The 27,989-nt window shown below is 45.0% G+C and overlaps 1 protein-coding gene across 5 annotated transcripts in view; it reads left to right on the forward strand.

Moving 5' to 3' along the window:
- Positions 1–27,989, forward strand: part of LOC106610714 (kinesin-like protein KIF13B) — an 84,733-nt gene that overhangs the window by 49,833 nt on the left and 6,911 nt on the right. For 4 of the 5 annotated variants that reach the window (XM_014210215.2, XM_014210218.2, XM_014210219.2 and 1 more), the window contains exons 10-37: positions 722–834; positions 1,014–1,125; positions 1,343–1,555; positions 1,934–2,044; positions 2,269–2,403; positions 4,067–4,197; positions 6,371–6,457; positions 6,607–6,800; positions 7,007–7,295; positions 7,546–7,708; positions 7,806–7,952; positions 11,605–11,754; positions 12,163–12,288; positions 13,501–13,674; positions 14,022–14,179; positions 14,525–14,657; positions 16,598–16,747; positions 17,688–17,717; positions 17,822–17,921; positions 18,115–18,241; positions 18,390–18,445; positions 18,630–18,754; positions 18,927–19,202; positions 19,674–19,826; positions 20,123–20,200; positions 20,344–20,394; positions 20,560–20,671; positions 23,960–24,093. In XM_014210215.2, coding sequence (XP_014065690.1) covers positions 722–834; positions 1,014–1,125; positions 1,343–1,555; positions 1,934–2,044; positions 2,269–2,403; positions 4,067–4,197; positions 6,371–6,457; positions 6,607–6,800; positions 7,007–7,295; positions 7,546–7,708; positions 7,806–7,952; positions 11,605–11,754; positions 12,163–12,288; positions 13,501–13,674; positions 14,022–14,179; positions 14,525–14,657; positions 16,598–16,747; positions 17,688–17,717; positions 17,822–17,921; positions 18,115–18,241; positions 18,390–18,445; positions 18,630–18,754; positions 18,927–19,202; positions 19,674–19,826; positions 20,123–20,200; positions 20,344–20,394; positions 20,560–20,671; positions 23,960–24,093 — 3,828 coding nt within the window. The remainder of the gene's footprint in view (positions 1–721; positions 835–1,013; positions 1,126–1,342; positions 1,556–1,933; positions 2,045–2,268; positions 2,404–4,066; positions 4,198–6,370; positions 6,458–6,606; positions 6,801–7,006; positions 7,296–7,545; positions 7,709–7,805; positions 7,953–11,604; positions 11,755–12,162; positions 12,289–13,500; positions 13,675–14,021; positions 14,180–14,524; positions 14,658–16,597; positions 16,748–17,687; positions 17,718–17,821; positions 17,922–18,114; positions 18,242–18,389; positions 18,446–18,629; positions 18,755–18,926; positions 19,203–19,673; positions 19,827–20,122; positions 20,201–20,343; positions 20,395–20,559; positions 20,672–23,959; positions 24,094–27,989) is intronic. The other variant, XM_014210217.2, reaches the window with a different exon arrangement.

Raw genomic sequence — 27,989 nt, forward strand, 5'->3', positions numbered from 1 at the left:
ACTTTCATTCTCCCTCACTCTCACTCTTTTTATACACCTTTCTCTTACATTCTCGCTCTTACATTCTTTCCATCCTGCATTCCTGCATTCTCTCTGTTCTTCCTCTGTCTTAAATTATCTCTCCTTCCCAGAACGCTTTCCTCTTTATTTCTCTCCTTCCTCCCCATCCTCTCTTCCCCTCCCTCCCACCCCTCCTTTCTCATCTGTCAATTATCTCTCCGTCTCCCAGTCAAGCTTCAGTCCTTAATGCACACATACCTTATTTAAGATAGAGACCCCATTACGCACGCACACACATACATCATTATGTTAGTGCAAGGAAACATGGTTGTATACTGCATGGAAAATGTTTTGTCAATTTCACTGAAATCTGTCAATAAGTTTACATCCCAAATAAGCACTGTGTGCTGGACCGGAGTCCTTCTAGCATGTATGTTATGATGTTATTTTAATTGAAAGAAAATCTGCTAAAATGACTTCTATCCGTTCTCACTCACTCCCTTTCATTTTCCCCTTCTCCCTCCCTCCTTCCTCTCTCTCTCACCCTTAAACCTACCACCTCCCCCCTCTTCTATCTCTCTCCTTCCCCATCCTTACCTGTTCCTCTCCCCATAACCTTCCCCCTTCTCTCTCTCCCCTTTTAACCTCCCCCCTCACACCCGCCTCCCCCTTTAACCTCCCCCTCACACCCTCTCTCTCTCCCTCCCTATCCTCTCTATAGACGAGTGGTGAGAAGGTGAGTAAGCTGAGTCTGGTGGACCTGGCTGGCAGTGAGAGAGCTGCTAAGACTGGAGCTACCGGTGAGAGGATGAAGGAGGGCAGCAACATCAACAAGTAAGTCACTGAAAACACACACACACACACACACACAGCTCCAAGTGTTCTAGTTCCCAAATGAAAAAATGATACACACTTTACACCCAGAAAACATTCCATCGCTTATGATAGCGGGCCGGTGTGTGTTTTACAATATTTTCCCTGACGGAGCGTGTGTTCTCTGTGTGTCTCTGCAGGTCTCTGACCACTCTAGGCTTGGTCATATCTGCTCTGGCAGAACAGGGGTGTGGGAAGAACAAGACCAAGTTTGTCCCCTACAGAGACTCTGTACTAACGTGGCTGCTTAAGGTAAGACGCACACACATCTTCTCTTTTTCCCTGCTCTTAATATAACTTCTCTCGTCCTACTTTCCCCCTCTCGCTCCCATATCTTTGTTGTTTCCTTTAATTAGTTGAACACTTCTGCCCCAGAATCATGTTAAGATTTGGTCCCGGCAACCTTTTGTCTTTCTTTCATTCTCCCTCTCTTACTAACACTCCTTTCTCTTCCTCCCCCTGTCTCCAGGACAGCCTGGGCGGCAACAGCCGAACGGCCATGGTGGCCACGGTGAGCCCGGCGGCCGACAACTACGACGAGACGCTGTCCACGCTGCGCTACGCCGACCGGGCCAAGAGCATCGTCAACCACGCCGTCGTCAACGAAGACCCCAACGCACGCATCATCAGGGAGCTCCGCGAGGAGGTGGAGAAACTACGGGACCAGCTGACACAGGCAGAGGTGAGGGGTGGAGGGGAGAGAGAAGGGGAAAAGGGAGGGAGAGGAGGAAATGGGGATAAAGAGAGGATATGGGGGGAAGGGAAGAAAGGCGGGGAGAGCAGAGATGAAGGGGGAAGAGGGAGATCAACTGAGACAGGCGAAGGTAAGGAGGGATGGGAGGAGAGGGCCCACACCAGCTGGCAAAACTGGTTGCGTTCTGTTTGGATATTGCATCTGGAAAATGAAGGCTTCATCATGTGTAGCAGAGAGCATTTGGTTATATGAAGACTTTTTTTCAGCCGAAACATCCGTTTACAAATGACATCACCACATCTTGTCTGCTGGGAGACAGGGAGAGGGAACACAAATAAGAGTGTGTTTTTCTTGTCTCCTGGCCAGTCTATGAAGGCCCCAGAGCTGAAGGAAAGGCTGGAGGAGTCTGAGAAACTCATCCAAGAGATGACCGTCACCTGGGAGGAGAAACTACGCAAGACGGAGGAGATCGCACAGGTACCCACACACTTGTACTTTCTGTCCTGGGTCGTGCTCACTAGGCACAAAAAAGAAAACGGTCTGAAACTGAGTGAAACAGGGACTTTCTAAAATTGTACAATTAGAAGCGCTTCTTTTTTTGTTTTTATGTTGCACAACATTTTGAAATGTTTTGCTTCTGTGTGCCCTTATTAAAACAACCAGTATGGATGCATTGTTTCCCTGTGTTGTGTGTCCTGTAGGAGCGTCAGAAACAGTTGGAATCCCTGGGCATCTCTCTCCAGTCGTCTGGCATCAGAGTGGGAGAAGACAAGTGTTTTCTAGTCAACCTCAACGCTGACCCCGCTCTCAATGAGCTGCTGGTCTACTACCTGAAGGTACACACACACACACTGCTGGAGCAAGGGTCACACGCAATTGCTAATAACCCATCCACATGACTATATGTGATAAAGTGAAAATCTGAGACCCGTACCCGACCCTAACCCACACTTGGGCTCCCGAGTGGCGCAGCGGTCTAAGGCACTGTATCTCAGTGCTAGAGGCGTCACTACAGACCCTGGTTTGATTCCAGGCTGTATCACAACCGACCGTGATTGGGAGTCCCATAGGGCGGTGCACAATTGGCCCAGCGTCGTCTGGGTTTGGCCGGGGTAGGCAGTCATTGTAAATAAGAATTTGTTCTTAACTGACTTGCCTAAATAAAATAACACGCTAATATAGAAAATGCGCTGTAGGCTACAGTCAGACAGCGGAAAGATTTTTTGACAGGGTGCAGGATTTTTTGTTGTTGACTGATTTAGATATATTTCTGCTTATTTCCGACATTTTGGTAGGCTATTTGTTAGTCATCTTGTCTATAATTAGATACACACGGCTTCTCTTCTGTCATTATGTTGCCCTAGAAGACTAAATGAACCCTTGCTCACCAGAATGTCATAAATGATAAAATGAACACTTCACTCTAGTTGACATTGGTCAAGTTTTCTCTGTCATCTCTGCTTCTTTCGTGGAGCAATGACGTTTAGGGACCGGGGAGAAAATGCAATAAAAAACGGAAAAGATTTTCTGTACAAAATTTCAAAATGAAAGCTGAGAAGAAAACGACTCATCAGCTTGGATGTATATTTTATGTGGTTGAAATACTATCAGCTTTTATGATGCTAATGAAGATACCACCTCTACAGAGGTGTGCATTTGCATAACTGTGCATTTGCATTCTCTCAAGATGATGAAAGAAATAAATCACATTTCTCCACTCGTTTTAGAGTAAAAATGTAAGCTAAATGTTGTAATTTTACTGCAAGGACTGCTCAATTCTGCAGGAGTAAATATTATATTAGGCTATGTGACAGGTTATAGACCTACAGTCAGTGTTCAGATTTCAGTTTCCATTTAACACTCTACTGTAAGTCTCTCTGGATAAGAGCGTCTGCTAAATTACTCAAATGTAAAACGTAGGCTACAGTTCCCTTGACCTGCCATAGGCCTATTTGAAGTCCCCATCTTGTGACTGCCAAATTTGTATAGCGCTTCAGTCATCACACATCACATAGCCGGCACTGCTATCATCCTCTTTTACCACATCACCAAAACTTTCCCAAACATTAATTTTCTGCCCCTCCCTTCTCTTTATTTTCAACTCTCCATTTCGCGACCCTCTTATTGAATTAAACTCCGACATTGCCGTTTGTGCCTCCGTGGATCGATTAACTTTTTCTGCTCGTTCCCGAAAGCTTTTGGCAGTTGGCGTGTGGGCTGATTGGCACATGTACAGTTAGGTTCTAAAGCTCAGGCTTACACACTGATGCCAGATAGCCTAAAATAATGAACGAAAAATCTCAGCGTAGCCTATAGATATAAATTGCACAATAATTATATATTTCTGGATATTTTAAGGTGTTGTAATCTTTTTATTCAACCTGCCCGCCACCCACCCGCCGTTGATCCACACAATATTTCATGACCCTAAACCCTCATCAATAACACACACACACACACACACACACCATTGTAACATGGTGTTGTTGTGTACTGTAGGAGCACACTAAGGTTGGTTCAGCAGACTCCCAGGACATCCAGCTGTGTGGGATGGGTATTCAGGCTGAACACTGCATCATTAACATCACAACTGACCAATGGGTGGTCCTCACTCCCCACAGGAACTCACGGTACGTATAGAACACTCCTCTTCATCTCAACCATCATCCTCCTCGTCAGTATAATCCACAACGGGGCAAACCTGGATGAGGTGACGCCTTTCCAGAACCAAAATCTGGTTTTAAAAAATGTCCTTGTTACCAATTTTGCCCGCTAGCACCAGCTCACACTGCAGAAAATGTCACAGTACACTAGCAGTCATCATCTCAATGCACACCATGGAAATCGTCATTCTTGACATCATCATTATTGCGACTTGATTCACATGTCTTGGACTCAAGTCTGACTTGAGTCACAAATTTGATGACTTGAGACTCGACTTGATAGAAAATAAAATGACTTGATTTTGACTTGCGGCCTCAAGACTTGGGACATGACTTTGACTTGAGACTGAAATTATCTGGCCAGGATTTGTAACGTTTTGTCGCTCATTTTGTGGCACCGAGTCTCAGTGGATTAGGCTACTCTCCACGCAGCCAGAGACCATATCACACTTGCAACAAAAAAATGATTGGCTAGTGAAACGCACAGGCCTACGGCATTGCACACAATTTTGTGTCAAAAAGTTTGAGAAACACGAAGCTAGTGAACAGAGCACTGATTTCCTGTACAGCTATAGGATCGGGTGCAGCGCAACCGTCAACTTTTAGGGAGAGAGGATTGCCATAAATATGCAGCTCCAAAAATGGTTTGGTGATCAAAAATATTAACTGTTTACTTTGCCAGCTCAACAGCAATGGGGCATCAATCAACAATTACTAGGATATGCCTACTGTTCTTTTGGTATCCCAGAATTGCTTAAAATTGATAATTGACTTATGAAGCTTGCATTTAGAATTATGTTTTTAAAATGTATTATTACATAATCAAAATGTGTTTTAGACAAAATAATGAATACGGCTGTCTGGTAGCCTCAATAAATAGACAAAGAACCTTTTAGTCCCAAGGCCACCAAATCTATCTGCACAAAGCATAGTTCTGAGATTTTGAGCATGAAGGTTTTCACATCCCAGATCTCAGAACTGTTTTGTAGTGAATTCTTCATCCATAACCCATTAAGGTCCTCACTTACCTAAAGTATCAGCATCCTGAGACATTTGTAAATCCATTTTTGTAGGGGGTTGCAATCCCAGATAGAACCTTATGGATCTGAAATGTCAAGGTTCTATCTGGCACTTCTGAATTAGACAATGTTCAGTTTTTAAGAATATTTGACCAGGATAGTCAGAACACATCAAATACATTAAGACATGTATTATGGTCATTAGACAAACTATTGTCATCGCTGAACAACGATGTGACAACATCATTTACTTTAAGATTTCTGACATTTTTTTTGTTGTTGCTCGCGTGCCATTATTGCTGGCTCGACTAGCTAGACCGTACATAGAGTTGGCAAAGATGTGTTCTGATTGGTCCATCTGTATTTATTCAGTCATGTGATTGGATTGCAGATATAACCTTATAGTTCAAATGGGTTTATGCAGATAGAACTTTCTAGTTTTTCATTCTTTTTTTTTTAACAAAACATTTGTTTTTCAAAAATCTAACTTCACAGATATACGAAGAACCATCTGTCTGGGCGATGGTTTGTCTATTATTTGTGACTAAGTTATTTTTTACAACAATGTCAGATGGAACCTTAATAGTCCTAAGGTCTCGATTTGTAGATTATTATTATTTATTTTTTACTTGACTTGAAAAAACTCGCTCTTAGAAATGCACGACTTGGACTTGACTCGAGACTCGACTCGTTCTACTTGTGACTCGACTTGAGACTTGCTTGTGACTCAAATAATAGTGACTTGGTCCCACCTCTCTCTAGCCTCTAGTCACCCACTCTATGACTGCACACACACACACACACACACACACACCTCTAGCCTCAAGTCTGATCTCCTGCTTTCAGATGATGGTGATGTCATGTTGCCTCAAGGCCCTGTAAGAATTGAATGAAGTAACTGGATCATGAATTAATTATCATTAGATCTTTTTTTGCCAGAATAGTCCACTCAGTAACATTTGGCAATGTTTTCCAGGGAGTCCTTGGTTCCATAGAATCAATAAAAACAACAGTAAATATGTTCTTACGCATTTTATTATGTCGCTTTTGCTGAATGTGTCTTATGTCATGGTTACACGTTGTTTTTATTATGTGGAACTTAAGTTGTTGTTACGTTACAGAACGTGTGTGAACGGCTCTCCTTGCACCAGCCCGCAGCGGCTCCACCACGGAGACCGCATCCTGTGGGGCAACAACCACTTCTTCAGGTCTGTCTGTCTGTGACCCGACAGTTCTGACTACTGTGAATCACAATGTCTCGCTCAACTACTGGTCCTCGTTTTGGAAAGAGTAGTACTGAAACCATTCCCTTTCTCTTTCCTCCCATCCCTCTCTTCCCCTCCTCTCTCCCCCACAGGATCAACTTGCCTAAGCGGCGGTCGCGGGGTGGCGGTGAGGAAGAGGAGGGTGAGGGGGGCCCGATGAAGAACAGTAGCAGTAGTGAACAGCTGGAGGGGGACGGAGACACCAACAGTGAGGGGTCCTCCGAGGTCTCTTTCTCCTACGAGTTCGCCCAGACAGAGGTCATGATGAAGGCCCTGGGCAACAATGGTGAGTACACACACACACACACACAGGTCCTTGTAAACAACAATGAGAATGGAGGGAAAGGAGAAATATAAACGCCCTCAGAAACAAATGTGTCGATAATCACCGATTGACTACGCAACTACTGTCCATCACATTGCAATCACGATTGGTTGCTCATCCAAAAACCCCGTTCCTGATTGACTCTCGCCCCTGTCCGTCACCTTCAGACCCCATGCAGGCGGTGCTCCAGTCCCTAGAGAGGCAGCACGAGGAGGAGAAACGCTCGGCGCTGGAGAGACAGAGGCTGATGTATGAACAGGAGCTGCAACAGCTGAGGAGACGGCTCCACCCGGACAGACAGTCTGTAGGACAGGCTGGCACGGCCCCCAGCCAATCACAGGGCCAGGCCGACAGGCCGGGACAGCCCCACTACCGCAGCCTGGAGAGACTCAGCATGGGAGGCATGTCCAACTCACCTAGTGCACAGAGCAGGCTGAGGCAGTGGAGTGAGGAGAGGTGAGTGGTGTGGGAGGGAGGGTGGGTGGGAATGTCTGTAAATGAGTGTTATTGTCAGTGATATTGACCGTTGTGGTGGTGATGTTAGTCTCCATTCTGTAGAGGTAGTGTTGACGTGTGTGTGTGTGTGTGTGTGTGTGTGTGTGTGTGTGTGTGTGTGTGTGTGTGTGTGTGTGTGTGTGTGTGTGTGTGTGTGTGTGTGTGTGTGTGTGTGTGTGTGATTTGAAAATGATGATGCTCTCCCCCTCAGAGAGGCAGTGTTGACCCGGAGCCTACGTAAGCTGAGGGAGCAGATAGTGAGAGCTAACCTGCTGGTGCAGGAGGCTGGCTTCATAGCAGAGGAGCTGGACAAACGCACCGAGTACAGAGTCACCTTGCAGATACCTGCTGCTAACCTCAATGCCAACCGCAAGGTACACACACACCTGGTGCTATGTATATCTTCTCTCTCACACTCACATAAACACACATCTAACACCCAGCCCCCTCGCTGTTTCTCCCTCCTCATAGCGTGATGCAGTGCTGAGTGAGCCTGCGGTGCAGGTGAGGCGTAAGGGGAAAGGGAAACAGATCTGGGCTCTGGAGAAGATGGAGAACAGAATGGTGGACATGAGAGAACTTTACCAGGAGTGGAAGGACTACGACGACGACAACCCTGTGAGTTCAAACGACTTGTGTGTGTGTGTGTGTGTGTGTGTGTGTGTGTGTGTGTGTGTGTGTGTGTGTGTGTGTGTGTGTGTGTGTGTGTGTGTGTGTGTGTGTGTGTGTGTGTGTGGTCATGAGTGTGTTCGCGTTCTTAGGAAACTGCAGTATTTTTTTTGTTTTTGTATGTATTATTTCTTACACTGTTACCCCAGGAAATCTTAAGTCTTATTACATACAGCTGGGAGGAACTATTGGATATAAGTGCAACGTCAACTTACCAACATTATGACCAGGAATACGACTTTCCCGAAGCGGATCCTCTGTTTGGTCCACCACCCAGAACAACGGATCGGATCTCAGCAGGTGACCCAAAACAACGGAAGGAGCGGTCTTTTGGTCAGGCTCCGTAGACGGGCACATCGCCCACCGCTCCCGAGTATACTACTCACCCATGTCCAGTCTCTTGACAACAAGGTAGACGAAATCCGAGCAAGGGTTGCCTTCCAGAGAGACATCAGAGATTGTAACATTTTCTGTTTCACGGAAACATGGCTCACTTGGGATACGTTAGAGTCGGTACAGCCACCTGGTTTCTTCACGCATCGCGCAGACAGAAACAAACATCTCTCTGGTAAGAAGGGCGGGGGTGTATGCCTTATGATTAACGACTCATGGTGTAATCATAACAACATACAGGAACTCAAGTCCTTTTGTTCACCTGACCTAGATTTCCTTACATTCAAATGCCGACAGCATTATCTCCCAAGAGAATTCTCTTCGATTATAATCACAGTCGCGTATATCCCCCCCCAAGCAGACACCTCGACGGCCCTGAAAGAACTTCATTGGACTCTATGTAAACTGGAAACCATATATCCTGAGGCTGCATTTATTGTAGCTGGGGATTTTAACAAGGCTAATCTGAAAACAAGGCTCCCTAAATTTTATCAGCATATCGAATGCGCGACCCGGGCTGGCAAAATTCTGGATCATTGTTACTCTAACTTCCGCGATGCATACAAAGCCCTCCCTCATCCTCCTTTCGGCAAATCTGACCACAACTCTATTTTGTTGCTCCCAGCCTATAGACAGAAACTAAAACAAGGTCTGTTCAACGCTGGTCCGACCAATCTGATTCCACGCTTCAAGATTGCTTCGAACACATGGACTGGGATATGTTCCAGATAGCGTCGAACAACAACATTGATGTATACGCTGATTCGGTGAGCAAGTTTATTAGCAAGTGCATCGGTGATGTTGTACCCACGGCGACTATTAAAACCTTCCCCAACCAGAAACCGTGGATTGATGGCAGCATTCACGCAAAACTGAAAGCGCGAATGATCGAATACAAACAGTGTAGCTATTCCCTCCGCAAGGCAATCAAACAAGCTAAGCGTCAGTATAGAGACAAAGTAGAGTCACAATTCAAAGGCTCAGACACAAGAGGTATGTGGCAGGGTCTACAGTCAATCACGGACTACAAAAAGAAAACCAGCCCCGTGGCAGACCCCGATGTCTTCTTGCTCCCAGACAAACTAAACAACTTCTTTGCTCGCTTTGAGGACAATACAGTGCCACCGACACGGCCCGCTACCAAAACCTGCGGGCTCTCCTTCACCGCAGCCAACGTGAGTAAAACATTTAAACATGTTAACCCTCGCCAGGCTGCCGGTCCAGACGGCATCCCTAGCCGCGTCCTCAGAGCATGCGCAGACCAGCTGGCTGGTGTGTTTTTGGACATATTCAATCAATCCATATCCCAGTCTGCTGTTCCCACATGCTTCAAGAGGGCCACTATTGTTCCTGTTCCCAAGAAAGCTAAGGTAACTGAGCTAAACGACTATCGCCCCGTAGCACTCACTTCTGTCATCATGAAGTGCTTTGAGAGACTAGTCAAGGATCATATCACCTCCACCCTACCTGACACCCTAGACCCACTCCAATTTGCTTACCGCCCTAATAGAAAACGCAATCGCAATCACACTGCACACTGCCCTAACCCATCTGGACAAGAGGAATACCTATGTAAGAATGCTGTTCATTGACTACAGCTCAGCATTTAACACCATAGTAGCCCCCAAACTCGTCATTAAGCTCGAGACCCTGGGTCTCGACCCCGCCCTGTGCAACTGGGTTCTGGACTTTCTGACGGGATGCCCCCAGGTGGTGAGGGTAGGAAACAACATCTCCACCCCACTGATCCTCAACACTGGGGCCCCACAAGGGTGCGTTCTCAGCCCTCTCCTGTACTCCTTGTTCACCCATGACTGCGTAGCCATGCACGCTTCCAACTCAATCATCAAGTTTGCAGACGACACTACAGTGGTAGGCTTGATTACCAACAATGACGAGACGGCCTACAGGGGGGAGCTGAGGGCCCTCGGAGTGTGTTGTCAGGAAAATAACCTCACACTCAACGTCAACAAAACAAAGGAGATGATCGTGGACTTCAGGAAACAGCAGAGGGAGCGCACCCCCTTATCCACATCGACGGGACAGTAGTGGAGAAGGTGGAAAGTTCCCTCGGCGTACACATCACGGACAAACTGAAATGGTCCACCCACACAGACAGCGTGGTGAAGAAGGCGCAACAGCGCCTCTTCAACCTCAGGAGGCTGAGGAAATTTGGCTTGTCACCAAAATCACTGACAAACTTTTACAGATGCACAATCGAGAGCATCCTGTCGGGCTGTATCACCACCTGGTATGGCAACTGCTCCGCCCACAACCGTAAGGCTCTCCAGAGGGTAGTGAGGTCTGCACAACGCATCACCGGGGGCAAACTACCTGCCCTCCAGGACATCTACACCACCCGATGTCACAGGAAGGCAAAAAAGATCATCAAGGACATCAACCACCCGAGCCACTGCCTGTTCACCCCGCGATCATCCAGAAGGCGAGGTCAGTACAGGTGCATCAAAGCTGGGACCAAGAGACTGAAAAACAGCTTCTATCTCAATGCCATCAGACCGTTAAACAGCCATCACTAACATTGAGTGGCTGCGGCCAACATACTGACTCAAATCTCTAGCCACTTTAATAATAAAAAATTGGATGTAATAAATGTATCACTTGTCACTTTATTCAATGCCACTTTAATAATGTTTACATACCCTACATTACTCATCTCATATGTATATACTGTACTCTATACCATCTACTGCATTTTGCCTATGCCGTTCAGCCATCGCTCATCCATATATTTATATATACATATTCTTATTCATTCCTTTACACTTGTGTGTAAAAGGTAGTTGTTGTGAAATTGTTAGATTACTTGTTAGATATTACTGCATGGTCGGAACTAGAAGCACAAGAATTTCGCTACACTCGCATTAACATCTGCTAACCATGTGTATGTGACCAATAAAATTTGATTTGATTTGTGTGTCTGTGTGTTTACGTGGTAAACCTTCAAGCCAGGCCAGTGTCAGTGTTGATGGAGTGTGTGGTGGGGAGAGAACTTGGACTACAACGAAGATGAACCCTGAGAGACAAATCATTGTTTTCGACAACGTGATATCCAAATGGAGTGCATTTAGTAGTAATTGTTTCTAGGCCATTCAGATATACACAAATGCTATGTGAAGTGGAAGGGCTCTATTTGGGATTGGGCACATCGCTCATTTCTCTCCCCTCTCTCTCGCTCTGTCATCTGCAGGTGATGCGTTCCTACTTTAAGCGTGCCGACCCGTTCTTTGACGAGCAGGAGAATCACAGTCTGATAGGCGTGGCCAACGTCTTCCTGTCCTGTCTGTTCTACGACGTCAAGCTGCAGTACGCAGTACCCATCATCAACCAGAAGGGGGAGGTAAAGAGAGGCTTCAAGTGCTACATAACACCAGGGTCGTGTTCATTAGGCACAGTGTAATGAAGTGTTTTTGCAACGGAATTCGAAAATGAGCATTTCTCATTGGACAAGTCAAGGTAGTTCCTCCTTGTTTCAGTCCGTTTATTCCGTTAGTCGCCGAATGAATACGACCCTGTTTCTCAACTAGTGATGTCCAACTCTTGTGTTCCAGCCCAGCAGCGGTAACACACCTGATAAAACAAATAGTTGTCTAGCTTGATGACTGCCCTGAGTCGATTGTTTGAAGGAACAAGGCGTCTTGGTGTTGTGCTTAAACGAAAGCCTCATATTGTGGAACAGTGACGATGCAGCACAGAAAACTCCCCGTGTTATGAAATGATTTCACCCGTGCCGTTGGTTTTCTTGTAGGTGGTTGGGAGATTACACGTTGAGGTGGTGAGAGTGGCGGGGGGGGTTGAGGACAGCATGGCTGGAGGAGAGGACAACGAAGCCAGCCCTGATGGAGAGGTGCAAGAGAGGAAACTGGTCTGTATGGTGAGTCTATTTCGGATAGGGAGACACTCGTACACACACGCAGAAAAATCCCTATTTTTATATGGCTCTTCTGGCTCTCAATAAAGGGAAAGCAATATCAGACCTGCTAACATGCACGAATTTTCCGTACCAACTACGCAATTCTCTGTCCATGTAAGCAGGTACGAGATCCGAGTTAAAAGTATGCAGAAATGAATGGGGCCTGATTTAGTTTTTTTAAATGTTTTTTTTGAATTATTTTTTTACATTTTAATAAAAATAAATCGACAGAGTAAATCTTAACGTCCCGATTCTCGAGCTGCAACACACAGACATGCAAGGATTGTGGAAAGGTAAACACTAATTGTTTCAAGCTAACGTTAGCGAACATAAGATGGACATTCAGTGGGCTCTAAAGTGACAGCAGTTTACTCACATTTCCTAGTGAAAGAAATGAAACGCAAATACGAAAAATAACCGGTCGCATTTCTGCGAGTGTGATATAGATTTCATTCTGCGTCCCATTAGTTGTATTTTCCACGTAACATTACGAGGATCACGCAACCTGATTATGATCCACATCACAAAAAGCTCCCTCAGTACAGACATGCTGAGTGCCCTCGTTACCTAATAGGTTTCAACGATTGCCAGGGGCACTGTTTGCCACAGAGAAGTCTACCCGGATGCTCTGCTGCGTAAGGCTAAATCTGCTAGCTACCAGGCAAATCTGTCTCCAGAAGATTTGTTCTCACCCAGTGTTTCCTATCATAGCTTTTTCCTTTTTATTATGGGTAACATGTTTATTTGATACTGATGCTCTTCTTCAAACATTTGTTCATATCATAGTTTTAAAAAAAATGATAATGGATAAGACGTTTGTACATTTTGTACCTAAATAAATAACTTTTATTATTTGTTTAATACAATTTAAAAAATCCAATAAAGGTCCTTTGTGTGTTCTTTGTCATTACATTTTGTTAGTGACTTTTACCATATGTGTAAATGGAATGCTGTCAAGAAAGATAGTACTCCAACCTTTTTATAGACTAGATTTGGTACAATTCTATAATTGCGATCAGACTCACAAACAGCCTGCGCGCGAGTTGAATCTCCAATTTGCCGCGCGCGTCTGGTACTCTAAAAAGTTGGACAGGGTTGGCAGGTCTGCAATATCATTTGCTTGTTCTCTCTTGAATCCTATTTAATCAACCCCCCCCCTTTCCTCTCCTCCAGATCAAGATCCTGCAGGCGACAGGTCTCCCCCAGTACCTGTCCAATTATGTGTTCTGCCAGTACTCGTTCTGGGACCAGGCGGAACCCGTCATCGTGGCCCCAGAGGTGGACCCCTCCGCCTCGTCCCACAGCAGCAAGGAACCGCACTGCATGGTGGTTTTCGACAGCTGCAAGGTATGACATTAAATTAAAAGTACTTGTATTGCCAAAGCAACAATGTTGAACAGTCCAACAGGACATAAAAGACATTTACATTTCAGTCATGTTGCAGATAGCTTATGTAGCTCAGGATGAAACAGGTAGCCTGGTTAAACTAGTGGTGAACACAGCATTCAGTCTGGTTTAACCCCAACCCTTCCTATCTCCTTACAGCATGTGTATCGTTCTGCCATAGTGTGTTAATGTAATGCTAACTTATCTATGTTCTTTCTGTGTTCTATGCTATTATTTCTGCCCTTTCAAATGCTGTTTTTCTTTCCCTCTATATCTCTCTCTCTCATTTATATATATATATATATTAGGAGCTAGGTGTGGCAGTAACAGAAGAGTTTATAGAGTATCTGACAGAGGGGGCATTGGCCATCGAGGTGTACGGACACAGACAAGCAGACTCCGGCAGGAACCCTGCCCTCTGGGACCTCAGCATTATACAGGCCAAGACACGCACACTACGGGACAGGTACACACACACACTACGGGACATGTACACACACACACACCCAAGGTATGGGTATATGGAACACTGTTCGGGTCAGCTATACACACACACAGAGGACAGGTACACAGTACAGACACACTACACACACACATAGTGGCTACAAGACAGGTACGCATACTACGGGACAAGTACACACACACACACACACACACACACACACACACACACACACACACACACACACACACACACACACAGAGTGATACAGCACAAAGTGACACCAACACATATACCAGAGGTTCCATTTCTGCAAAATAGCAACCTTGTAAATGACATATTATGTCCTGTGTCTGTCTCCACCTGCAGGTGGAGTGAGGTAACCCGTCGTCTGGAGATGTGGATCCAGGTGTTGGAGATCAACGAGAACGGAGACTTCATGCCTGTAGAGGTCATACCTGCCAGAGACGTACGCACCGGAGGCATTTTCCAACTACGACAGGTAGGTGTTACCTGTGTGTGCGCAATTTTTCCTCATTTTCTCCTACCAATGTAATGGTGTAATTTAGTTAATATCTATTCAGAACCCCATCTAAAACAAGATTATTTTTTTTCCCTGTCAACGCAATTTTAAGTAAATATCTTTATTTTTCTGTTTAATCAGCAATTCCAAGTTGTTCTTACCTCAGAAAATAGAATTTCATACAGTGCCTTCAGAAATTATCCACACCCCTTGACATCTTCCAAATTTTGTTGTGTTATAGACTGAATTTAAAATGGATTAAATTGAAAAAAAATTGTCACTCGCCTACCCCATAATGTCAAAGTGGAATTAAGTTGTACGTTTTTTATTTTATTTTTACAATTAATTAAAAATGAAAAGCTGACATGTCTTGCATCAGTAAGTATTCAAGCCCTTTGTTATAGCAAGCTTAAAAAAGTTCAGGTAAAGATTTGCTTATCAAGTCAAATAATCAATTGCAAAAAAAACACTATTGCACTCTTTGTGCAATAATAGTGTTTATCATGATTTTTGAATTACTGCCTAATCTCTGTACTCCAGTTGAGCAGTGAATTTCAAACCGATTCAAAGACCAGGGAGGTTTTCCCAATGTTTCGCAAAGAAGAGCACCTATTGGTAGATGGGTAAATATTTAAAAAAGCAGACATGATATATCCCTTTGAAAATGGTGAAGTTATTTAATTACACTTTGGATGGTGTATCAATTCACTCAGTCACTACAAAGATACAGACATCCTTCCTAACTCAGTTGCTGCTCAGGCAGCCAATGGTGACTTTAAAACAGAGTTTAATGGCTGTGATAGGGGAAAATTGAGGATGGATCAACAACATTGTAGTTACTCCACAATACTAACCTAATTGACAGAGTGAAAAGAAGGAAGACTGTACAGAATAAAAATATTCCAAAACATGTGTCCTGTTTGCAATAGGGCACTAAAGTAATACTGCAGAAAATGTTGCAAAGCAATTCACTTTTTGTCTGAATACAAAGTGTTATGTTTGGGGCAAATCCAATATAACACATTGCTGAGTACCACTCTCCATATTTTCAAGCATACTGGTGGCTGCATCATGTTATGGGTATGCTTATAATCGTTAAGGACTGGGGAGTTTTCCGGATTAAAAAGAAACGTAATGGAGCTAGGAACACTCAAAATCCTAGAGAATAACCTGGTTCAGTCTGCTTTCCACCAGACACTGGGAGATGAATTCATCTTTCAGCAGGAAAATAACCTAAAACACAAGGCCAAATCTACACTGGAGTTGCTTACCAAGAAGACAGTGATTGCTCCTGAGTGGCCGAGTTACAGTTTTGACTTAAATATACTTGAAAATCTATGGCAAGACCTGAAAATAGTTGTCTAGCAATGATCAACAACCAATTTGACAGAGCTTGAAGAATTTTGAAAATAATTATGGGGAAATGTTGCACAATCAAGGTGGGGAAAGCTCTTAGAGACTTACCCAGAAAGACTCTCAGCTGTAATCGCTGCTTCTACAAAGGGGTGTGAATACATCATGTAAATTAGATATTTCTGTATTTTATTTTCAATAAATTTGTTAACCTTTTTGAAAACATGTTGGGGTATTGTGTGTAGATGGGTAAGAAAATAAAATATTTAATCCATTTTGAATTCAGGCTGTAACAACAAAATGTGCTGTACATCTACCATTGAAATGGACAAGCAACTTTCTCCCCACTGTTCTATATTCTGTTGATGCCATGTGTGTCACTCGGGGCCAGTCCAAAGGCATGTCATGGAAAGGGGCTTACCAAAAAAAATGTCCAAAAGGACTAATTTGAGGTAGAAAGGAGCTCACTTTAATCCATTGTACAGGATGCGAACAGGTGACTGACGTTACAACTTCATATCTAATCTCTTCTTCCCTCTATCCCTCTCCTTCACCCCCACCCACAGGGCCAGTCAAGGCGTCTGCAGGTGGAGGTGAGGTCCGTGCAGGATAGCGGCACCATGCCCCTGATAGCTGAGGTGCTGCTGGCCGTGTCAGTGGGCTGTGTGGAGATCAGACAGACCCACCAGGCCAAGGCCAGCAACGAACCCATACAGGTAACACACGATCACACATACATACAGTACCGGTCAAAAGTTTGGACACAATTACTCATTCCAGAGTTTTTCTTTATTTTTACTATTTTCTACATTGTAGAATAATAGTAAAGACAAAGAGAAACAACAGACCATTACTTTAAAACATGAAGGTCAGTCAATCCGGAAAATTCTAATAGTTTGAAAGCTTCTTCAAGTGCAGTCGCAAAAACAATCAAGATCTATGATGAAACTGGCTCTCATGAGGACCGCCACAGGAAAGGAAGAACCAGAGTTACCTCTGCTGCAGAGGATAAGTTCATTATAGTTACCAGCCAGAAATTGCAGCCCATTTAAACGCTTCACAGAGTTCAAGTAACAGACACATCTCAACATCAACTGTTCAGAGGAGACTGTGTGAATCAGCCCTTCATGGTCGAATTGCTGCAAAGAAACCACTACTAAAGGACACCAATAAACCAACAAATGACCTGAACTCCACAATCACCCGACCTCAACCCAATTGAGATGGTTTGGGATGAGTTGGACCGCAGAGTGAAGAAAAAGCGGCAAACAAGTGCTCAGCATATGTGGGAACTCCTTCAAGACTGTTGGAAAAGCATTCCAGGTGAAGCTGATTGAGAGAATGCCAAGAGTGTGCAAAGCTGTCATAAAGGGTGACTACTTTGAAGAATCTAAAATCAATTTTGATTTGTTTAGCACTTTTTTGGTTACTACATGATTCCATATGTGTTATTTCATAGTTTTGATGTCTTCACTATTAATTCTACAATGTAGAAAATAGTAAAAAATAAATAAAACCCTTGAATGAGTAGCTGTGTCCAAACTTTTGAGTGGTACTGTATACACATACATTACTATACTGGAAGAAAGAAATGGCTGCCATTTACGAAAGTGTTTTGGACTAATACTATTGTGTATTTTGTTGTTTGTCTCACAGGTGGAGGGCGATGAGATGGACAGCTATCAGGTAAATGATATTAGATTACCTCTACTGAGAGACAGATAGCGGGACGACTCAATGATGGCTTCTGGTGCTCTGTCTGATTGGTTGGTGTGTGTTCTGTCCAATAGGAGCGTGATCTGGAGCGTCTGCGTCACCAGTGGCTGACGGCTCTCACCAAGAGACAGGAGTACCTGGACCAACACCTTCAGACCTTGGTCAGCAAGCCAGGTAACACACACACACACACACACAACAGTCAATGTGTAGTGGAGGAAGTACTGTATAAGTTTGGGCGGCAGGTCAAAGGGCACAGGAAATGAGGTAGAGGAAGTGGGGGCAGAAAACACCTTCCTCTGATTGCCTACACATCTGTGTGGCATTGAGGAAGAAAGACATTGACATTGTTGCGCTCCCTCGACAGAAAAGACCGAGGAGGATATGGAGAGGGAGGCCCAGCTTTTGGAATGGCGTCTGACTCTGACCGAGGAGAGGAACGCGGTAATGGTGCCTTCAGCCGGCAGCGGCATCCCCGGAGCTCCCGCAGAGTGGTGAGAGAGACAGGGAGTGTGTGTGAGTGTGCGCGTTTGCAAGAGAGATGGATATAGATGGAGATGTAGAAGGATCAAACAGTTTTCCTATGGGAAATGTCCATATTATTCAACAAGTGTCTTTGGTCATGTTTCTTTGTTTCTCCAGGGTCCCCCTACCTGGAATGGAGACCCATACCCCTGTGCTTTTCCTGGACCTTAGTGGTAAGTTCTTTCTCTACTCTTCTTTTTTTCGTTCTCTCTCTTCTGACTGTTCTAGAGTAACATTACGTCAATCATTGAAAACATCACTTTCATTCATCTAGCACCGCATGTCTTTCTCTTACCCTCTCTTTTCTCGTTCTCTCTCTCTCTCCCTCTTGCTCTCTCCCCCCCTCTCTCTCTCTAGCGGATGATTTCAGTTCCCAGGAGGCATTGGAGGTCCCGGAGGCAGGCGGTTGGGACGCCACTCTAAGCGGAGAGGATGAGGACGACTTCTTCGACCTGCAGATCGTCAAACACTATGATGGAGAGGTAGACACCGGGTCCTATTCATTATGGCACACCGTGTCATTTTTTTTTGCAACGGAAAACCAAAAGCGTTTTTCATTGGGAAAGTCCAAGTAAGCTCTCTCTGTTTGTCGGCTCTCAACCATATGATCCCTGATGAACACAACCCTGCTCCTCCCCATCCCCTCTCCACTAGGTAAAAGCTGAGGCGTCATGGGACTCCACAGTGCACGAGTGTCCCCAGCTGAGCCGCGGCGGAGCGTGGCCAGAGCAGAGGGTGTATCTGACGGTACGTTGCGTGGTGCAGCTCAGCCACCCGGCAGACATGCAGCTGGTGCTGAGGAAACGGATCTGCGTCAACCTGAACCCGGGCAGACAGGGCTTCGCCCAGAACCTCCTGAAGAGGATGTCCACTCGCTCCACCATCCCCGGCTGCGGGGTCACCTTCGAGGTGGTCTCCAACATCCCCGGGGTGAGCCATACACGAGGGACACAGGAAATGTTGTGATTTATAATCAGTTACCATGGCTCTTTTTTTGTACTAACTTACTACAATCACTATAGCTCTCAGCTGTTTAAAAATCTGTGCTCTCCTCGCGTTCTCCTTCATTGCACGGACCTAATGATGCCCTTGGCTTCCACCATATTGTTTTCCTCTGTCAAGTAATGTATTTTAATACCGTATAATAACAATCTATGCCATTTAGCAGACGCTTTTGTCCGAAGCGTCTTAGTCATGTGTGCGTACATCTTACGAAAGGGTGGTCCCGGGAATCGAACCCACACTCCTGGTGTTGCAAGCACCATGCTCTACCAACTGAGCCGACCAGTGCCGATGAAGGGGAGGAGATTAGGAGTGGACAGATATTTTAGCAATTGAGATCCTGCGTGTTTTTGGCAGCTCTACTAACTCTCCCCGGTCTCTCTCTCCCGTCTCTCTCAGGACGCCCAGGGTTCAGAGGACAGGGAGATGTTGGCTCGTTTAGCTGCAAGCGCCGAGAACCCCAAGTCGGCCGACAACGAGGCGGCCATCGAGAAATACCTCCGCAGTGTCCTGGCTGTGGAGAACATCCTCACTCTGGACCGACTACGACAGGTCACTACACACTTACACACTGAGGATGGGCTGTGTTCAATGTCTGGGTTGAGTTTGACCTTTTTTTTCCAGTGCTAAATAGTTGAATTTGCACATTTCAAGTACTTGTATTCAATTATTAGTAAACCAATAGAATCCTTGAATGGAGTACTCGAGCCCATCCCCACTACACACTAGGACCATCTACATAACACTTAACATTTCTGTTGGTCCATCGCAGGACAATTCAGGACTGTTGCTGCTATTGCATCTTCCTGGTTTTTACTGTGTTTTATCGTGTGTGTGTGTGTGTATAGGAGGTGGCGGTGAAGGAGCACCTGGCAGGCAAAGGGAAAGGCAACAGACGCAGTCTCAGCTCCCCCAGTGTACACAGGGTAAATGGCACATTCTCTCTACAAAAGTCATGTCTGTTGGGGTACTGGGTCCTTGCTATATTGATTTATTTAATAGGTTTAGGCAGCAGATGTCTGCCTAATTAAATTTTTTCTTCCTTCCTTCCTCTCTTTCTCTTGTTCAGCTCTCTGGCAGCAGACAGGACCTGTCCTCTACCTGCAATCTGGAAAACAAGGTGATTATACAACCCTGTTGGAGCTATACAACTGTTAGTGTTCAAACCGAACAACTCCAGAGCCCAAAGTACATGGATCAATCCCCACATCTTTTAATTCTCTCTCCCCCTCCGCCCGTTCTCTCGCTCTCTCTCTGCTGTTCTTTTCTCTCTTCTCTCCTCCAGAGTCGCTGGGAGAGCCAGCAGGACATCTTCATCACCTCGCCCCAGTTCAGCCGGACTCTGCCTCGCCCCTCCCCCCCCACCACGCCCCCACAGAACCAGGACTCAGAGCAAGGTAAGGCCCTGACTCCTCCCTCTACACCACTGCCCTACCCTCCCCTCCCCTCTCGCCCCTCTCCTCTCTGTCTTTCTTCCCCTGAGACTGCTCTGTTAACTGGCTGACTCTACCCCAGTCTTGACATTCACTCTCTCTTTTTCTCTGTTCTCCTGTCATCCTTCTCTTTTCTGTGCAGTAGACCTCTGGTGTGATTCCGTCTCTGTCCTGTGTTTTAATTAGTGCGTGTGTTCGTGCCAGGGTTTCTTTGAATCGGTAATGCAGTGGCTCTGCAAATGTGGAGCGGATATTCTCCGCTGCTGGCCGGATCTCCAGGCGACCATCGCATGAGCCTGAACCCACAGACTGGCCAAACTCGTGTTTCTAAAAATGAATTCAAAGGCACAATCATTTTTTGTTCATTTGTATTTAATTCTAAGTAAGTCACAGCCTATATGTGCAATTTACAGACTATAATGATTTAATACAACTAAATGTTGTTAAAATGCTGAGAGCTTTATCTCCCTACCAGCCTGTTTTGTCGCACTCGCAAATGCTTCACAATGAATATCTTGGAAGGCTTGAAGTAATTGCAATAATATAGCCTAAATAATTCATTAGGCTCCCTGTTTGGCTCCTGGCCTATTTAGTGGTTATATGCTGTTTAATATGACATGTAGCTTATTTGAAATGATGTACACTTCTTACATTCACCTCTTCGTGTTTATTCCAATCATTTTCATTCAAATCCATATGGTTTCAATACTTCAAAACCAAATGGAAGGTCCAAGTAGTCACAAAAATTGATGGGTGGTTAAATTGTGATTTTAATGGATGGAGCGAATTTGGAGCTACAGTTTTTTTCCCGTGATCGTGCGGTGTTTTTTTGCCAGAACGCTCCATGAGCGATGAGAAGGATTTCCAACTGCTCAACTCCGCTCACATGCTCTGCTCCCAAGTGGATGGGCCTATGGCCCTCCCAGGGCCACCCATGGCTGTGCCCCTGCCTGATCATGTGAAATCCATAGATTAGGGCCTAATGAATTTATTTCAATGGACTGATTTCCCTAATATGAACTGTAATTCAGAAAAATCTTTGAAATTGTTGCATGTTGCTTTATATATACTGCTCAAAAAAATAAAGGGAACACTTAAACAACACATCCTAGATCTGAATGAAAGAAATAATCTTATTAAATACTTTTTTCTTTACATAGTTCAATGTGCTGACAACAAAATCACACAAAAATAATCAATGGAAATCCAATTTATCAACCCATGGAGGTCTGGATTTGGAGTCACACTCAAAATTAAAGTGGAAAACCACACTACAGGCTGATCCAACTTTGATGTAATGTCCTTAAAACAAGTCAAAATGAGGCTCAGTAGTGTGTGTGGCCTCCACGTGCCTGTATGACCTCCCTACAACGCCTGGGCATGCTCCTGATGAGGTGGCGGATGGTCTCCTGAGGGATCTCCTCCCAGACCTGGACTAAAGCATCCGCCAACTCCTGGATAGTCTGTGGTGCAACGTGGCGTTGGTGGATGGAGCGAGACATGATGTCCCAGATGTGCTCAATTGGATTCAGGTCTGGGGAACGGGCGGGCCAGTCCATAGCATCAATGCCTTCCTCTTGCAGGAACTGCTGACACACTCCAGCCACATGAGGTCTAGCATTGTCTTGCATTAGGAGGAACCCAGGGCCATCCGCACCAGCATATGGTCTCACAAGGGGTCTGAGGATCTCATCTCGGTACCTAATGGCAGTCAGGCTACCTCTGGCGAGCACATGGAGGGCTGTGCGGCCCCCCAAAGAAATGCCACCCCACACCATGACTGATCCACCGCCAAACCGGTCATGCTGGAGGATGTTGCAGGCAGCAGAATGTTCTCCACGGCGTCTCCAGACTCTGTCATGTCTGTCACGTGCTCAGTGTGAACCTGCTTTCATCTGTGAAGAGCACAGGGCGCCAGTGGCGAATTTGCCAATCTTGGTGTTCTCTGGCAAATGCCAAACGTCCTGCACGGTGTTGGGCTGTAAGCACAACCCCCACCTGTGGACGTTGGGCCCTCATACCACCCTCATGGAGTCTGTTTCTGATCGTTTGAGCAGACACATGCACATTTGTGGCCTGCTGGAGGACATTTTGCAGGGCTCTGGCAGTGCTTCTCCTGCTCCTCCTTGCACAAAGGCGGAGGTAGTGGTCCTGCTGCTGGGTTGTTGCCCTCCTACGGCCTCCTCCACGTCTCCTGATGTACTGGCCTGTCTCCTGGTAGCGCCTCCATGCTCTGGACACTACGCTGACAGACACAGCAAACCTTCTTGCCATAGCTCGCATTGATGTGCCATCCTGGATGAGCTGCACTACCTGAGCCACTTGTGTGGGTTGTAGACTCCGTCTCATGCTACCACTAGAGTGAAAGCACCGCCAGCATTCAAAAGTGACCAAAACATCAGCCAGGAAGCATAGGAACTGAGAAGTGGTCTGTGTTCCCCACCTGCAGAACCACTCCTTTATTGGGGGTGTCTTGCTAATTGCCTATAATTTCCACCTGTTGTCTATTCCATTTGCACAACAGCATGTGAAATTTATTGTCAATCAGTGTTGCTTCCTAAGTGGACAGTTTGATTTCACAGAAGTGTGATTGACTTGGAGTTACATTGTGTTGTTTAAGTGTTCCCTTTATTTTTTTGAGCAGTGTATTTTATTTCAGTATAGTTACCTACGTGCCCTAATGGGTTACGCACCCAATGCATATGGGTCCGATAAATTTCTCAAATGGCTGGTGAATTCAAATCTTCCCGGTCACGTTGTCTGGCACCACATTTTCCTAACAGAAACCCTGGTGTGTGCATGTACCTGTGTTACATACAGTAGTACCATTTCCTGTTTTTTTTCCTTTGTTTGATTTCACTCTCTCAGCGATGTGATTTTAATGGCTGTGTTGCCAATGAGAATTAATCATTCAGATTAATTTGCAATCTTCATGATTATAATACAGGGATTATAATATGTAAGTACGTGGTAAAATCATCTTTATTTTATTATGTTCAGTTATTTTAATTCATTCTTTGTCATCTCTCTGACCTGGTCCAGCCATGTTTTATTTTTTTTTGTCATTTCCTGGGCTTGCTTTTCAACTTCCTGTCTTAATCTCTCGCACCTCCCCTACCTTCCAAACCTTCTCCTGCCCTTCCTCTTTTCCTCCGGTTCCTCCTACTGCTCCTCCCTTTCTTCTCCTCCCCTATCTTTTCTTCCTGCGCCTCACCCTCTCTTTTCCTCCTCCCTCACTGGTTCTCCCCTCAGGTCGTTCAGGGCTTGCTGCCTCTTATCTTTCAGTCAAAGCCCTGGTGCCGCAGATGCCCAAGCTACTCAAGTCCCTGTTCCCTGCCCGCGAGGACAAGAAGGAGCCTCTGCGCCCCTCGCCCCACTCCCTACAGGTAGGGCTCACACACACCCCACTGACCTTAGGTAACCAAGTGACCTTTGGACTATCACCAATGGTCACCCCCCACAGCTGATTCAAATCATCAAAGCTTGATGATGAGTTAGTTATTTGGTATAACGTGCACCCAGGTGGCGTGGCGTGGGGGGGCTAGGACCGAGTTTGGGAAACCCTGTTGTAACCCCACTGAAGCCTTTCCCATTTTCTGTGATTCCCCCAAATAAACCAAACCATGTTTCTAGCCACAACACCAATCAGTAACTGGGAGCCCAGAGAAAATGTATGGTTGATGTGGGTCTATACTCCACTGTAGTTCAGTCTCCTCATCCTCTGACCAAATGAGTGCTCAAATCCATGCCTTCTTTTCAATGTAGCCTATTTTTCCTTTTCTTTTTTTCTCTCCCCATAATATGACATGATGATTTGCTCAATTCATCCATCAGGCCTTTTACCAGGTGCTGCTATCACAATAAGGCCTATCATTATCTGCATTTGAGTGGAATGGATTAAAGTGGCGATGGTTTTTAGAGCATTCGGAGGAAGTTGTGTCTAAACTAGTGAATGTTACATTCAGCTTCCAGCAGAGCTGACAAAACACACTCTTGTATTACTAGTTATAAGACCTACTCTCAGAGAGACACTGCTCGATACACTGTGCAGCGCTGATATGATTCCCACCTGCCACTTGGGATTTAGAGTTGTTTTCCACAGTGAGAGACAGGCACACCTGGGGTGGTGAAGCTGGGGGTAGAGCGATCTGGAGCTGTCTATTGGGATTATGGTCATTATTGCACTGTGATGCAATGGCTTCTAACAGCCGACCAATCAGCTCTAAACAAACTCTTGAAAAAAAGCTGTTTGACCATATACAATGCTATGTCTCTGTGAGCAAATTAACAACAGACTTTGCTTATAAAGAAGAGCACTAAACATGCACTGACACAAATGGCTGAAAAAAAGACTTCAGTGCAGCCTTTCATATTATTGACCATAATCTGTTATTGGAAACATTTCTGTGTTATGGCTTTATATCCTTGGTTGAGAGCTATCTATCCAATAGAACACAGTGGGTTTTCTTTCAATGTAAGCTTCTGTAAAGTGTGGTATTCCGCAAGGCAGCTCTCTTGGCCCTTTACTGTTCTCTATTTTTACTAATGACCCACCACCAGTCCAGCGTTTTCTTCTTGAACCATTCCAGGGTGCTTCTGTGTGTTTTAGGGTTTGTTGTCCTAATGGAAGACCCACAACCTTCAACAGAGACAGTTTTTTTGTTGCTGTCAGTTTTGGAATGGGTGGGTTGTAATAAACTAGTCCTGAACATATCTGAAACTAAAAGCATTGTATTTGGTACAAGTCACTCCCTAAATTCTAGAGCTGAATCTTGTAATAAGTGACGTGGCTGTTGAGGAGAATACACTTCTTGGTTTCACCTTAGACTGTACATTTGTAAATTGTGATGGTCAAGGCATATTGATTAAATTGTTGTAAAGATGGGGAGAAGACTGTCTGTGATTAAAAGATTTTCAGCATTTTTAACACCACAGTTGACCAAACAAGTCCTTCCAGCTCAAGTGTTATCTAATCTTGACTTCTGCCCAGTGATTTGGTCAAGTGCTGCAAAGAATGACATTGAAAAGCTACAGCTGGCCCAGAACAGAGCAGCACATCTTGCCTTTCAATGTCAGTCTCTCTTGGCTCAAAGTAGAGGAGAGATTGACTGCATCAATTCTTGTGTGAAAAATTGTGTTGAAGATACCAAATTGTCTGTATATAGCTCTGACAGACATGCCACCAGGGGTCTCAAGGCAACGCACAGTGTTATATAGAGCCATAATCCAGGCTTCTTACCATGTGGACTGGCTGTGCCACTATATCAAAAATAAATAAAATAAAAAATACTTTATTTGTTATCATTTAAGAACAGGCACCACACCCTAATAGAGTAAATTCTTTTGCGCTAGATTGCAAGAAATGGCATTTACACGTTTTCAAAAACACTAAAATCTCAGAGCCAGTAGTTCTGAAAGTGGTCCCCGAAAATTGCGTACTACATCACATATGTGCAGATATGATATCTGTGCACCCTGTCATTGCTCTCTCTCTCTGGCTCTACTTTGTGTTTCTTGCTACCTGTCACTCAATTGGCGAGGGGCTGAATATCATTGGCTGGAACATGAAATGGCCCACGTGGGGGGGAATGTAGGGAAAATGGCGCAGCACAGCTTCCAGAAAACAGTCTTTCAAACTAGGGATTTCGTAGCTAATTGAGGTAAAACAGTCATTCTACTCAGATTATGGATGTATGAAGTACACATTGACACATCCAGCCCTAAGCGGGAAATTTGAAACATACTAGTCGTCAAAGTACCAGAGCATGTCTTTAAGGCGTATGTACACTTTATATACAAAAGTATGTGGACACCCCTTCAAATTAGTGGATTCTGCTATTTCAGCCACACCTGTTGCTGACAGGTGTATAATATTGAGCAAACAGCCATGCAATCTCCATAGACAAACATTGGAATGGCCTTACTGAAGAGCTCAGTTACTTTCAACATGGCACTGTCATAGGATGCCACCTTTCCAACAAGTCAGTTTGTCAAATAGCTGCCCCGGTCAACTGTAAGTGTTGTTATTGTGAAGTGGAAATGTCTAGGAGCAACATCGGCTCAGCCGTGAAGTGGTAGGCCACACAAGCTCACAGAACGTGGGACCGTCAAGTGCTGCTTTTCAATGTAAGGTTATACCTGTTATATTCGGCACATGTGACAAACACAATTTTATTTGATTTTCTGAATTGCGTAGTGCATAAAAAATTGTCTGTCCTCGGTTTCAACACTCACTACCGAGTTCCAAACTGCCTCTGGAAGCAATAACTATTTGTCGGGAGCTTTTTGAAATGGGTTTCCATGGCCGAGTAGCCGCACACAAACCTAAGATCCCCATGCCCAATGCCAAGTGTCAGCTTGAGTGGTGTAAAGCTCACTGCCATTGAACTCTGGAGCAGTGGAAACGCATTCTCTGGAGTGATGAATCATGCTTCACCATCTGGCAGTCCAACGGATGAATCTGGGTTTGGCGGATGCCAGGAGAACGCTACCTGCCAGAATGCATAATGCCAACTGTAAAGTTTGGTGGAGGAGGAATAATGGTCTGGGGCTGTTTTTAATGGTCGGGCTAGGTCCGTTAGTTCCAGTGAAGGGAACTCTTAACGCTACAGCATACAATGACATTCTAGACAATTCTGTGCCAGGCCTAATTACCCAACATCAGTGCCCGACCTCACTAATGCTCTTGTGGCTGAATGGAAGCTGGTCCCCGCAGCAATATTCCAACATCTAGTGGAAAGCCTTCCCAGAAGATTGGAGGCTGTTATAGCAGCAAAAGGGAGACCCAACTCCATATGAATGCCCATAATTTTGGAATTAGATTTTTGAAGAGCAGCTGTCCACATACTTTTGATCATGTAGTGTAATGTGCAGTAATGTATGTTTGCGTGTAAGTCTGCTTGTCTATGTTATTGTATTTAAATATATGTCAATTCTAAAGTATTTTTGTTTGTAATGTCTTTTTCGTGGTGTCGGACCCCAGGAAGACAAGCTGTCGCTAATGGCGATCCCAATAAAAATCTAAAAGTAAGCTTCAATGGAGGTAAAACGTGAATGGTTTAACACAGAAGGCGAACTACTACTCCCTACATCTCTCCAAGAATTTGGTTCTTTCCCCATCTTCTCGAGCTGTCTACTGTTATAATGGCGTCTCGTAAGCATTGCTCTAAGGCAGGGGTGTCAAACTCATTCCATAGGGGGCCCTAGTGTCTGCTGGTTTTCGGCTTGTCCTTTCAATTAAAACCTAGACAACCAGGTGAGGGGAGTTCCTTACAAGGGGGAA

Source organism: Salmo salar, chromosome ssa09, assembly GCF_905237065.1.
Source record: "Salmo salar chromosome ssa09, Ssal_v3.1, whole genome shotgun sequence".
Taxonomy (NCBI): Eukaryota; Metazoa; Chordata; class Actinopteri; order Salmoniformes; family Salmonidae; genus Salmo; species Salmo salar.